We start from the raw sequence: 15,244 nt of genomic DNA on the forward strand, positions 1-15,244 counted from the left end.
ACGAGCTTTCGACTGAGCTCGCGTGCTCGCCAGCCCCATATAACTGGATGGATCAATACCGCTATAGCTTGCATGAACTTTGCAACTTCAAGGACGGTGAAACAGAGGAACAGATGTTTTACCTATAAAAATAGCCTTGCTAATATCATCCACCTGCTTCTTAAGAGACAGATGGGAAGTTCCATAAACGACAATACAATTTGTTTTTGTCTTATGTACAATTAATAATTTAATAAATATTTTGAGTAATTTAATTAACAATTTTATTAACTTTAACTTCACGCGTAACCCGTAAATGGCAGGGTAGGCAGAAAACTTACTATTAAGATACTCCGTTCTCCGCTTCTCGTCCTACCTCTAGATATTTTGGAAGTGAGTGTCGGATCTCAACGAAATTCTTTGACTTACTAAAGCCGAGAAAAGAAAATAATTTCATTTCAAAAATTTCCTCGAATGGCGTTTAATTTTAGTTAAGGCAAAGAAGATAATATAAAACCTATATCATAACAATATTATTTCAAAAATATATTCCATGTTTAATTTTTCAACATGTGAAAAACATAGGAAATGTTAGAAGAGAACTTCTTTATGACATTAGTGTGTGTGTAACCTAATACGCTTAGCTAATCTGTTTAACGTTGCATTTTTCCGTTTCCGGATACAACTGCAATAAACATACTGAAACATCATCTACTAAAAGACAACTCTATATTAATAGATAGGTATATCATTTGAAACTTTCTCTTTCACATAAGTATGTGTTTCTCTTATATTCTACTACTAACAGCAGAATCTCTTCTAGTTTACTAAAAAAATCCGGTCTGTTTAAATATCATCGATTTATTCTGTACTTCTAAGGCAGGACTACTAGAATCAACTACAATCTGGTATGTACAAGAGTTAGTTAATGCACATTTAAACCTATATTCATAGATTAACTAATAGTACCTTCTCTAAATAAAATAACATATTACATATCGTTTTACCAAAGCAAGTGGTTCTAAAAATACACACAATCCACAACACTAATTCTATTAATTCCTAGCCATCTGTCACCAGTATATTAAAAATAGCTTAACCAATAAAATAAGACAGGCTGACTGACACCTGCTTAGTACGAAAACATGAAAAAAAATATTTTTCATTCAAACATTGTAAAAACAACAAACCAGCTAAGAAACACAACCGGTCGAACTACACTGTTGAATCACAATGCACTTCTTCCGAATCATAACAGTGTGTAGTCAATCATAGCCACAATTATAAAACATATTGTTTTTGATGTAACTTGTACTGGTAATAAATGTTGTGTTATCTATACTAATACTAACGGCCCGCCCGCGGCTTCGCCTGCGTTAACTACGTTATTATTAAGTTCTGTCTCCATGAGTACCTACGTCCTATAAGTGACGTCCATGCAAAACTTGAGACTTCTAGCATTTGTAGTAACGAAGTTTCATACAAACTATCAACCCCTATTTCATCCCCTTAGAAGTCGAATATTGCAAATTCCCGTCTTAGCGAGCACCTACGTCCTATAAATAACTTCTATTTAAAATTTAAGATTCCTAGCACACGTAATTTCTGAGATATCGTGATGAGTGAGTGACCTTTCGATTTTATATATATAGATTATACAACTAAAGGGTTTGTTTGATTGAAAGTCCTAAGCTCAGAAACTACTGATTTCGATGGAAAAAATATTTTTGTGTTAGATAATCATGTCATATACGAGTTTTAGTTATTTCCAAATAACTATGCAGGCTATAAGGCATAAGGCGTAAGAAGGAGACGCTATCGAATAGTACGCAGTAGTAGTGGGTTCAAACGAAATTTACAAAAATATATTTTTTAAAACCACATGCTTCTTTGGTCTCGTTATATGTAATGACGTAAAAAAATTACTACATTGCATTTAATTGCCATCAAATATATCAGCAATCGGTAGAACGTAGAGGAAAAATATTTATCTTAGAAAATGCACAAAATAAGAATACATTTTATTTATCTAAAATTATAATAATAATGGCTATAATTGGATACTGTTTTAAAAACATTTTATCAGTTAGCATAACGGGCGTGCGTTGAAGATGCTCACCTCGGTGGAGTATACAATAACCACTTTCTGTTTTACATAAATATTTACTTACTTTACTATTGTTCAGAAATCGTTCTTATATGTTCCATTGAAGTATTAATAAAAGTTTTTTGAATGTTATTTTTTTACTGTTCCCTGCACTTTCGGTACTATGTAATATGAGTTACATAATACATTATTAAATTACAATTAGGTAAAAGTAAAGATTCCAGATTAAGAAGATTCAAAAAATAAGTAAATGACTAAAAAAACTAATTTTAAGTATAGATACAACCATTTTGTAAATACCCACCTCATGATCCCTGTAGAACGGCTCCTGAAGGTTATCCGGTACCCGGTTATTGAATGCCTTCGACAACAGCCATTTAATCGACGCTCGCTGCTTTGACTGTAACAAACAAATGGCCAATTATTGCTTAAGTCCATATTTAAATGCTCATTTAGTACTTAAGTAGGTGCGTATGATTTTTTTCCGAGGCAAAGAAACGTAACAGAGAAACCGCCCGAATTTGATATAACTCATATCCCTAAGTGAGAATCGAACACACAAACATCGCTATTACATTCAGACGTCGTTCCACTTCGCCATGAATGTCAGCTAAAATATATTATTTTATTTTTTTTTATTTATATTTCTAAAGAGTACAGTTGACTCTAAAGCATATGAAAACTAATGAACATCACTCAGCTCATTAGTTACAAAAAATAGTATAAAAATTGAAAGGAATCTTCCTACCCAGTGAAAAACCTTTAAGTGCTATATTTTTCTTATATATTTTTTAGTAATATAACATATTTTTACTATCATTACAAATAAGAGTTGCTCTGTAAGCTACGAATGAATTTTTTTTTAGTAATTTTAATTACAAAATCTAACTATTAATTAAGTAAATTCTAGTTAAAGAAATAGAAACGGCTTTATGTTCCACCATACCACACTTATTGTCTCGCAAATTCGTAGGAAAGTAGAGAACGGAAGTGTGTTAATAGGAACGGAGTATCTTTACACTAGGTTTTTCCTGCTGACTCTACCAAATAAACAGAGGGCAGACAACAATTGTTTATGTAAAAACCTATTCACTGTTAACAACTACATACACTGTACAATCTTGAATTGAACCCGTTGATAAAGTGCAAAAACGAAGAAATAAAAGAAAACACTTTTTAAAATGGGTTTACAAAGGCTTGAATGGCTATAGAGGCGACTGCGACCGTCGATTGCGACAATTATTGTCAACCACTATATTATGGTAACGTCCGCTTATTGTGCACGTCGAACAGTTGACTGTCCTAACAATTGATGTTATCATTTTCAATAGAAATATACTATATATATATATATATACAAAATTAAACTAAAATACTATATAATAGGCGCTATATGTTGTAGGGTATATAATAGAAATCCAGTGAGGTAACCAGAAGCAACGGAACGCACAACGCTACGGACGTCTACATACGTCTCTCGCCTTGTTCACTGTCATCAATCTCTTCATATTTAGTATAATTTACCTTCAATAGATATAAATTACGGCCAGGATTTTTTAAGAATTTGAGCCTGCGCACTTAGGAAACTGTCTAGGCGCTCTGACTACTAAGCCATACGTTCTCATCAAGCTACATCGAAATTCTTATAAGTTTAAATAAAATTGGTTATACTATATTCATAATATTTATAGTATTACTCATAATAATCTTTCTGTGTACAATACAAAAGATACAGAATTAGTTGTTGAATCATTAATCACATTTAAATTTTACAATAAATCGATAAAAAGATAACAAATACAATTTTATATTATATTTGTTTATATATATTATAAAAATTACAAGTTCAATCTGATTATAATTATAAATAACTAATGCATGATTAAGTTCTTATCAAATCATAATAAACTTCGAATAGGAATTTATAATAATGTTTATATAAATATTTTATCAATTGTAAATGCAAACTTAACATTCCTTAGCATTATCAAAACATATTGACAATTAAACGCCCTAGTAAATGCATTTCACTTAAATAAAATAAATACATTTTAGAAGACAGCTGATGAAAGTTTATTTTTTATATTCAGTAATGAAACGTTACTTTCTTTTTATTCATAGCTAGCATTTATATATTCGTCTTATTATTACTATCATTATAAAAGATAACTTTATTTACAATGATTAGGTATAGATTATACTAAATTGAAACAAATTTTAATTATACACTAAGTCCGGCTAGGGTTGTTTTAACTTATTATTGAGATAAATATAAATAAATGTAAAAAAAATATAAATCTAAAAATTATAATAATTCTCTTTATTCAATAACAAACTACGTACGAGTTCATTAGATAACAAATAAAACTGCATTTAATAATACGCGTGCCGCATCATGCGCTATTTAAAAATAGGTCGCCGAGACACTCCCCAAATAGGAAACCACTTGGACGCTTCTCGATCAAAGAACATCATAAACAACTAACATTACACAGCATTAAATCAAAAGCCGGAAGAAAATCGATAAGAATATTTAAACTTTTATAAATTTTACTATAAAAATATTATACGTCTGAAGTATATGTTGGTTGAATGCTCTAATCTCGGGTTCATCATCATCATCCACATCATCAGCCTGTCCTCGTCCACTGCTGGATATAGGCCTCTACAATGACACGCCACTGAGCTCGATTCTCAGCTCTTCGCATCCAGCCGTTGCCAGCCACTTTGCGAATATCATCACACCATCTAGCTAGAGGACTAGTTAGGATGGCAAAAATATTTTTGTGTTGGACACTCATTGCATCAAGAAAGGTTACGAGATACAACTTATAATTTTTAAAACAATTATAAAAAATATTCTTTTACATAAATAAAAAAAATATTTGGGCGTTCATCTCCGCCAGTCACACACAATGTGTTCTCTACTTTATTATGTATTGGACCTGGGTTCCATCCGGCTACCCTGTTGTTATATCAAGGATAAATCGTAAAACTAAATAATAACGTAAATAAATCGTTAAATGATTCTATTGAAACTTATAGCAGAAGATGATTCTAGGACATGAATCGAAATATCGATTAAATATAATAGAAATGGTAACACAGCATTAAAACAGAAACGAATTAAGTTATAATAAGTAACGGTGGTGCGTATTGAGGGCGAGAAATCCAGTTCGATTTTTCTTTATAATGTAGATTGATAAAAATATTTAAATTACTGTCACGCCCGTTAGACTACTTAATGTTAATTGTGAAAATATTGTACGGTAATAGTAGCGCAATACGCGCCTGTGTAATATGCTCGCTTTATAAGAAAAAATATATAAATAACAATTATTTATATTTTTTTTCTAAAAAATCGATTTTTAAGTTTCCTGCTGTACCCCGCATACAGTGGGTTAGAAGGAGAAACCTAGAGTAAAACCACTCAGTTTCATAAACACCGCCAAATTTTCGAGACATTGTGAATCAACTGGCGGAAATCAACGCCGCACAAATGCGATAATTTTGAGTTTATCTAATCACTGAGAGAATTAAATTACTTTTGTTTCCACGAAATAGTAGACAGAGTGCGCTGTTAAGTTCTATCACTCAACACGCAGTTAAAAATAAATTAGATAAATATATTTTTTAAAGTTAATATACCTATGTGTACCATATAGGTTTATATGCCTAATACGCTTAAAAAAGCAAAATTAAGAAATTTATCTCAAAATAACACAAACCACTTGTATTATATTAACATGTACGTACTAAGTATATAAATAAATTGTTCGTACGTATGTTACTTTCATCCATGTTATAATTTATAACATATATACTAAGTAGAGCGGTTAGGCCACTCTCTACAATGAATTCGTACTAGTTAATTGCTGGATAATTAGCGGAATTGCCACCAAACATTCGAATTTCACTCTCTCTTACGACATATTTGTGAACAATTGTAAGTCTTGAGTAGCGGAAACGACAATAAACTTATAATAAAAATATATATGTTGTACGTATTTCCTAATAATATTATTGCTTAAGAGATTAATTTACTATCGACTATGTATTTTTATATTTACATATAACTTGTCTAAAATATTAAAGTAAAATATTAAGTTAAATTGTGTTAACTATTACTTTTCAAAACACAATATGTAAATGAGCTGGACCTAAAAGTTTTACTATAGTATACTAAAAACCAGTTCTTAATAAATAAAAAACCGCTGAAAGCACTATTCGTATAAACAAAAGATTTACCCCAACACTGACCGTGGAACAAAGAATAACACGACAGCTCACGGTGGTATCGAGTTTCTTATACCTTATAAAGATGGGTTGCCGTTGCGCCACGGTGAGTGACTCTTACTAAATGTATGTGTACCTACAACAAACTATCTAAGTATTTAATTCCCAGCGGAAAATGGCTATAAATGTACAAGAACGTAAATTATTAAAAATTAAATTAAAGTCCGCACACAGCAGGGTAGGCAGAGTGTTAAAACACTCCGTTTCCCACTTTCCGTCGAATACTGAAGTCCATTGAGCGTTGAGTGGCGGAATACAACACCACGCTTTGCCTCGACACCAGAGCGAAGAAATGGAAATATAAATGTAGATAAATATTTAATTTCCTCGAGTCGGGATAGAACCCTCAACCAGTCGGGTTTACACTCACACTTTGTGTCCTTGCGCCACGACTGGTCTCATATATTTATAAATTATAATAATATAATTATAAACTATTACAGCAATGGGACTTTTCACACTAACAAATTCACTTAATGCTATAACTAAATTCGTCACCGCTATTACTCCCATTATCTCGATGGGTCGTGAATCGAAACAATCGAGTCGAACAAAAGTCATTATCGATTTAAATCCAACGGAGCGGTCGAGATGTGGAAAGGTGCGTTGGCACCTGCAGCCCACGCGAGCGAGCGCCCACGCCGCCTACGGGCGAGTCGAGATACAATTTAGTTGCCAGAGAGATTTTACTTCCTGGATAGAACCTTATTGCGAGAAACTAATGACCTCTTCTAATAACTATCACAATTTAAAATGCACGTAAATTACTTAGTAGAGCTGGTTCACCATTTTTAACCAAGTGTAATTTGGAGGGACAACAAACAATCAACCTTGATTTAAGGTCAAGAAATTCTTCATAAGTCCAGACCGGATGGATTTTTCAGATGACTGACAAAAAAGAAACTAAACAAGAATTCATCGTCCCAAATATGGGGTTCGTTCCAAATATACGGTGACTGACAAGGCAAAAAATATGTTTTATTGACAATCGACGCTATTCAATGTAATATGTAGGTATATTTATGGATTCTTACTATAAATACCTACTTGGAAGTAACCCATTATATACTTGTATTGCTTGTCACGTTGTTTAAACATATTTTTTTATTAAAACGATTATAAAAAAGAAAATTTTATAAATCTCAAGGCTACAAAATAGAATCAATGTAATACCTAACAGCTTTCGCAGTTAGTGGAACTAATGGTAGTACAATTAACATTGTAATGCAGGAAACGAGACGATCGACTCTTAGTCATTCGAAGATCACAGGACCGTATTAAACTAAAATAAATTGAATATAAGAAGGATTACTATTTAAGTATAGCAATATAACAAATAAAAATGTATGTATGTCAAAGTGTCTAATGAAAAACGTAGACATAAGTATGCCGATGAAGTCATAAGTCATAACGCACTATAAATATCAAACCCACGCAACCTCATACGTAGAATTAACTAATGGCACAGTAATCGCTGTACAAAACTTGATGATGGTACTAGAAAAACAATTATAAAAACTAACATTATAACGATTATTAGAATCGCTCACAAAATTCTTAATCGGTCGTAAAAAAGGAACAATAAGTCTATAAAAAAAACCATGCTCATATAACATGTGCCTAACGAGCTAGGCACAATATGTACACACATATAAATAGACAAACATATGAATAAAATTACATATATTATATGATCTAGTACTTTAAACTATATTTAAATATTAGTATATTAAACACGAGTGTATATATTTTAGCACAATGATATCATCATTAAATAAAATGATTATGAATGAAAATACATACAACATTATCATTATTTCAAAATGGCAGTACTAGCGTGATATGAATGTGTAACTAACACACTCTGTTCAGAAAAAAACAAAAAAAAAAACAAATATATCAATCGCAAAATAATATACAAAGATCTATTTTGACGTTAAGCCAGAAGCTTGTTCTACATGTGATACAAAACACAAATTTGACATATCTAATAACAACCTGTCCATCATCACCAATTATAATACATTCCATTGATTTCTCCGCATTTTTCAGTTTCCACGAAACAACACTGTGTTCCTGCTGCCTTCCGACAATCACAATTAATTATTTATTTTCTTGGCTTCAGATATCAACCATCTACCGTGCGACCCAGATGGAAGCTGCAGACACGATCTCGGTGAAAGTGAGAGATGTTTCCTCGTCGTACGATCGCAAGGTATATAACTAACATTCAATATAGATATTTCGTAATAGCTTTTATAAGTAATAATGGGTATGCTGATCGATAGGACGGGCGACACCCATGGTTCACTTAGCGGAGGCCGGCTGGTTACATCATAACTTAAAGTCCCAATGCAAATAAAACTAATGAATAATGGAAAAGAAGTAATGTCAATACATTCTTTGCCTTGAGTAATGTGACGCAGTAACTTGTGTGTATAAATAACATTTTAAAAAATGATATTTTTAAACTAGAAGTTAGATGACTATTACAACAAATATAATTTAACAAAGACGACGTACCGTCACTTAATATAGAGTAAAATTTGCATCTTTGACTGCAACTAAACATTACAGAGATAATTTAAAATTTTTATAACTTTTAATACACTTGTTATAAACAAGTCACTTTGTATACAGTCCAAATTTCAAACAAATAAGTGGTCGAGCGTAGGAATACTTATAGCGTCTATAGCGTTAATGCCAAATAAAAAAATATTGTTTATCATTAACAAGGCGAAAAATTATACAAGTTTATTTACATAGGTATTTGTATAGCAAATTTAATTGGACAAATATGCATATATTAGAATATTATTTTAAATAATCATCTATAGTGAGAGATCGTCATTACACCTGCTTGTTGAAGAAGCCTAAAATAAACATAATATTCTCAAATACCAACACAAAATGCAAATAATTTAGTAACGGTAAAAATTGCCTACTTACTGGATTAATTAGAGATAGAATTAGAAATTTAATAAGCTTTAATGACAAGTAGGTACTATGATAATAAATTTTGGCTTATCTTTACTAAATTAAAAGCATATTATTGGAAATACATAAATCTTCTATGGTCTCCAAAACATAATACAGAAACAAGAAAAAGAAATCACAGTATAGAAGATAAAATACCGTATAGTAGCTATACTTGGGTTTAGTTAGGTCTTAAGAGTGCAGTGCTTTACCAAGATTTCCCACGGAGGCTGGATCGCACAATCGCCTACGAGTGCTATTTGAACATTGAATTTACACGGCATCTAGGCTCGGCCAGTCTTACACAAGAGTTTGTTGATATGTATCTATCTACATTGCCGTACCTAGCCGTGCATTATTCGCAACATATTTATAACAAAGTAATGAAGATAAAATATTGTGTTAGTATGATAATAAAGTTTCTACTAATTTACAATATAATGTGTGGAAAAATTATTTATAAGAATTTATTTTTATTCATTGTTCTTATTTTCCATTTATTATAATATAGCTTTGGGCTTGATTATACAAAGTGAACTGTAGAGTAAATTGTCACTAAAATCTCCATCTTCAAATTTCAGACGCGAAATATAAAAATATGCATAAAAATAAAAAAAAATATGTAGTATTTTACTATTCTTTATAACTTATACGATACTAGCGGCCCGCCCGTGGCTTCACCTGCGTGAATTACTTTACTATTAATTTCTGTCTCCATGAGTACCTACGTCCTATAAGTGACGTCCATGCAAAATTTGAGACTCCTAGCATTTGTAGTAACGAAGTTTCATACAAACTTTCAACACCAAAAACAACCCCTTAGAAGTCGAATATTGCAAATTCCCGTCTTAGCGAGCACCTACGTCCTATAAATAACTCCTATGCAAAATTTCAGATTCCTAGCACATGTAGTTTCTGAGATTTCGTGATGAGTGAGTGACCTTTCGATTTTATATATATTGTTAGAAATAATCAAATAATGACCGTAGAGGTTATATAAGAACGACTCTAATTACTGGCTGGCACTTTTATGGGCTGTCAACGGCGACCGAAAGAAAAGGATCGCTAACGTCACTCTGCCCGATGGATTCTTTAGAACCAGATATTATTATTGGACTGCTAGATAATTCCCTTTGGTTGTTTAATAATTATTTGAAGCCTTGTTTTAATTCATTACCTTTCCCACTTTATTTAATATTTCCAATAGTTTCTAACATCAGAAGTGGGATAGAAGCCTTAGTTACTAAGCCATCCCATTCCTGATCTTTCTAATATTTTTGTGTAATCGGGTAGAGTTACATAGCAATGTCTTCTGATAGTCGACGTTGCAAAACTTGAGGGAGGCGCCGTACGCGAACTCCCTCCCATACTAATCACTTCGCGAGATAAAGCCGCGGAGTCTGACTTCGTGTTGGTGCTGGGTGCGGCACAATGTGCTCCTGCACCATCTACATCAACCTACACAACGCCAACGTAGAGCTGCCGTTATCCGTAGGACTACAAGCACCATTCGAGCAATATAGCTGAGCAGTTACTTGAAGTGTGAACTCTTTCACGGTGAGATCAAACCAATATTATGTTTCCGATTTTGCCCCAATATTCATGACGCCGACACGTGGTGAGACGAAATCGATAAAGTTTACGTGCTTTACCAAATAACTGTAAAGATTAGACATTCTCTTCCTCGTGGTCAGGTTAGGCCGAGTCAAAATAAAATAATAGCCGCTGCCAGGTACATGGTATGACATGCATGGCTGATATTATGGCGAGGAAAGTGAGCACCAGATACATGTGCTGTTCTCTTTGATTGTCAGTTTTCCTATTTAGTATCTATTTGTTCTTGACTATGTATCAAACTATTTGTGTACTCACCGTGTTTTTGTTGTACATGGTGCTTATGTAAAGCCTACAGCTTATATTTGTTTTGCATTTTTTAGTTACTGTATACCTCTGTAGGTGTCAGATTGACTCACAAGAGATTGGTGTAAATCCTAATGCATTTAGTATTTGGTTGCGTGGGAACAGGATCCGACCCTAAATCCTACTATGTCCATTTTATGTCTGAGTTAATGGTTACTTTGTAGGTGTCGGATTGACTCGCAAGAGACTGATGTAATTCTAATGCATCTAGTATCCGATTGCGTGAGAAGAGATCTGAAGTAAAATCCTACCACGCGTATTTGATTTTCATTCTTGTGTCATTGTTTAATACGAAAGTTCAAAGATCAAGGACAGATTTCAGATACAAACTGACAATTATATTTGAAACTAATTACTACTAACGTTACTTATTACAATAACTAATTCCATTTCATATGACAGATCGTAACGAAACTGGTAATGTGAGCTCTACTAATACTGATGAAGCTGGTCCTTCTAATGAAACGAAGGAAGGCATCGGGACGCTGCCATGTCAGGAGAGGCCGTGTTAGAAATAATCAAATAATGACCGTAGAGGTTATATAAGAACGACTCTAATTACTGGCTGGCACTTTTATGGGCTGTCAACGGCGACCGAAAGAAAAGGATCGCTAACGTCACTCTGCCCGATGGATTCTTTAGAACCAGATATTATTATTGGACTGCTAGATAATTCCCTTTGGTTGTTTAATAATTATTTGAAGCCTTGTTTTAATTCATTACCTTTCCCACTTTATTTAATATTTCCAATAGTTTCTAACAATATAGATAATATTACAATAAAAAATATTGCAAAAATAACATAAGAATGGAACTGTCACAACAATCAATACTGTACCCATTGAATTCACGTTAGATTCAAAACAGGCACTCGACTTGAGTAATGGAGAGAGGTTCATTGATCAATGTTTGGTTTCTCTGTGTAATAATTGAAAGTCATACTTAGCAAAACGGCAGTAGGTACCATTAGTCATTGTTACATTAGTGTTCTTTAGAAGGAATCGTCTAGTAGTATTCATCTGTCAAGTTTTTCTTTATCTTTTTAATTTTTTAATTTATTTGACAGTCATCGGTCATTGACTTTGTTGGTAATGAAATTGTTTTTTTTTACTTTACAGATATGCTTTTCACTTCAGTAATGTGCGAAACACAATAAAATGCTGCCTTCGCTTAGGTTATACAGTTTATATACTTAATGATAATTTAAGATTTACTTATGTTATTTTCTCATGGATACCATAAATGAGACCATACGGGAAGCACACAGCTTTAACAGAAGTCGGTTAAAATAGTAGATCCGGCTAAATTATCTCTAGATGAAGATATTATTTCAGTTCAACTTAAAACTCGTAACTACAACGTATATGAAATTATTTCCAATTTTGTTTCTATTTAAAAATTTAAAAGTAACGGTCACGCACTAAGTGGTAGCCTAGAATATAATTTAGAAAACAACTGTTTTAGTTTCTTTTAATTACTATACTAAAATATTACTCATGAAGTTATTTTAAATATATAAAACCGAACATAATAATGAGTTTTTATGAGAAAAAGCTACATTTTCTAGGTCAATGCTAAGAAGGTGAAACAAACGCCAGCTTTTATCGGCCCACTAGTCATCAAGTTGCTCCCCCACAACTTAAGTGATTGAAAGATGGCTGCAAATTTATGTCCGCACTTTCCACATCACTAATAAATATACCAGCATATTTTCTATCTTCTCGATATTTACAAATAACAAAATTTGTGGAACAGCGTCTTACTGTAAGCATGGTCGTTGTAGGTTCGATTCGCATTTGCGGATACTATTAGATATATTTAAATTCTCTAGTAGACGAAACAAGGCGGACGAAAATTGGACGGAATATGGAGAACGAAGCGCTAGCGAGCTAAGATTAGGTGCCTTTGCCTATCAAGCTTTTTCAGAAAAAGCGCAACTGCTAATGCTAGCCTTGGCACAAACTTACGTTCTCAATCATTTTTTTAGCCTAGTTTTGTCATGTAGTAGTGCTTTGAAAGAATTGATAAAAAAAATCTAAAAAAAATATTATCTCTATATACTCAATACATAACTAACCTACTTTACAAATAAAGACATCTATATACGTACATAAATGACCAAGCATTACATTATAAACATATATTATATATATATTTAATTTTTAGAAAGAACAGACAGACAAGAAATCACGGACATCACGCGCTTAGCTTTCCCCGCCGGAAAGTCATTAAGCTCGCGCATTGTGTTATTAGATGGTTCGACGGCGGTCTCGGAGGCACCCGTAGGCTGTATGAACTGTTTACTAGAGAAAATTACTTTTAAAGTGCCGTGCCAGTACGTTTCATTGTTTTTAGCTTTACAGTGTATAACGCATATATATGGAACGTAGTGTCCGAGAAATGCGTATTAAGTGGCGTAACTCAACGCCGCGTCGAGGAAGTAAATAAAGAATGCCCTCTCGTGAGTTTCGAGGTCAAAACCATCGTATATGTTAATAAATTGTAAATAAAAAATGTTTTATAGTAGGTACCTACCAACTAACTTGCAAAACTAGAATTTTCACATATCTAATATTTTTTCAATGAAAAGAAATCAAATAGAAAGGTAATCAAAACGGCTAATTAATGAGCAACAGGTAATTTAAATCATACTAACTATATCTTTATAGTTAAATAACATTAATATAAAACGGAAACGAAATCTTATATAATTTAAAACCAATATAAAAATTATTAATTACCTAAAAAGTACATATACGTAACTGACTCTAAGTGTCACTAATTTATATGACTAATTTTCATAATGCAATAGAGTCGAATTTGAACTTTCTACTACGTTCTTTTTGTTTTACACAAATAAAATATCTAACTTTCAATTTCACTTTGTTCATTATTACAATGAAAAGCATATTTAGTCGTTAAGAAATCTATGTCAATCCATAATGTTAACGTTTTTTGTTATCATACGAGTCCGCATTCTGTAATACTAGTTTTATTTTATCGCCCAGTTACTTGCGGTTGTGCATTAGCACAGTAAGTCATTGCTTAGATACATAGATAATATAAAGGGGTAGTGAATACCATTCTCGAAAGAGACAATTATTTGTACCAACTGCACAGACGTCTTCACTTGCTGTTCACAACGTTCTACGTTTTCGACAAAGGTAAATTTCACTAATTATTGCTTCAACTAGCGAAAGTGCATATAAAATTATATTAGCCCTTGAGAAAAATGCATAAACAATACAATTATCTACATATTTCGTGCTTCTAAACAGATTCTTTATAGTAGTAATATATTTTTTGTACTCGAAATTTAAATAATTATTTTTTTATACCATTATAATGTCGAGTAAAAATAACTTTTTGTATAAATTACATACATATAGCAGGTAAATTTATCACCCGAATAAAATTTTATATCTTTTTTTCACCTTCACATTGTATCTCTAAAATAGGTTAGGTAAAAAAGCGTATAGTCTATTAATTTGGGCTTAAGATTAAATATAAACGAGGAGAACAAAGTTTCTCAAGCCTTCCATCCTACCTTACCAGTGCGGGAAAATTTAAATTATTCATTGCCGCTAGTGGGGATCGAACTCACAAATAACGTCCGACAACTATAAGCCTAACGCTTTTACACTTTGCTACGATGCCCCTATTTCTGTTTAAATATATTCAAATAAATTAATTATATACTTCTTATTTCTTTTAAAGTATCAAGCACTATTTGCCATTGTTATAAATTACATCATGAGTTTAAATAAGACCAAGGTAAGGATCAATCAAAAACACATAAAATCATCCAACTAGATATGACTAGGACACGAAATGAATTCAAACATGACCTTCATCCAAGGATAGCGTCAATATGGAGAAGAATTGCAGGGTCAAACTAAAAAAGGATTCTTACATAGCTGTTTTAATTCCTTGTTGTTTTTGTGTTTATGTACATATATGTCATGT

At 32.4% G+C, this 15,244-nt stretch overlaps 1 protein-coding gene across 15 annotated transcripts in view; it reads right to left on the reverse strand.

Annotated features, from left to right (window-relative positions):
• Window positions 1–15,244, reverse strand: part of LOC146541152 (patronin-like) — a 53,441-nt gene that overhangs the window by 31,402 nt on the left and 6,795 nt on the right. For all 15 annotated transcript variants that reach the window (XM_085208237.1, XM_085184916.1, XM_085208153.1 and 12 more), the window contains exon 2: window positions 2,391–2,486. In XM_085208237.1, coding sequence (XP_085064363.1) covers window positions 2,391–2,486 — 96 coding nt within the window. The remainder of the gene's footprint in view (window positions 1–2,390; window positions 2,487–15,244) is intronic.

This window comes from Heliconius melpomene, chromosome 1 (genome assembly GCF_056956725.1).
Source record: "Heliconius melpomene rosina isolate 202511_hmr_F chromosome 1, ASM5695672v1, whole genome shotgun sequence".
Classification (NCBI taxonomy): Eukaryota; Metazoa; Arthropoda; class Insecta; order Lepidoptera; family Nymphalidae; genus Heliconius; species Heliconius melpomene.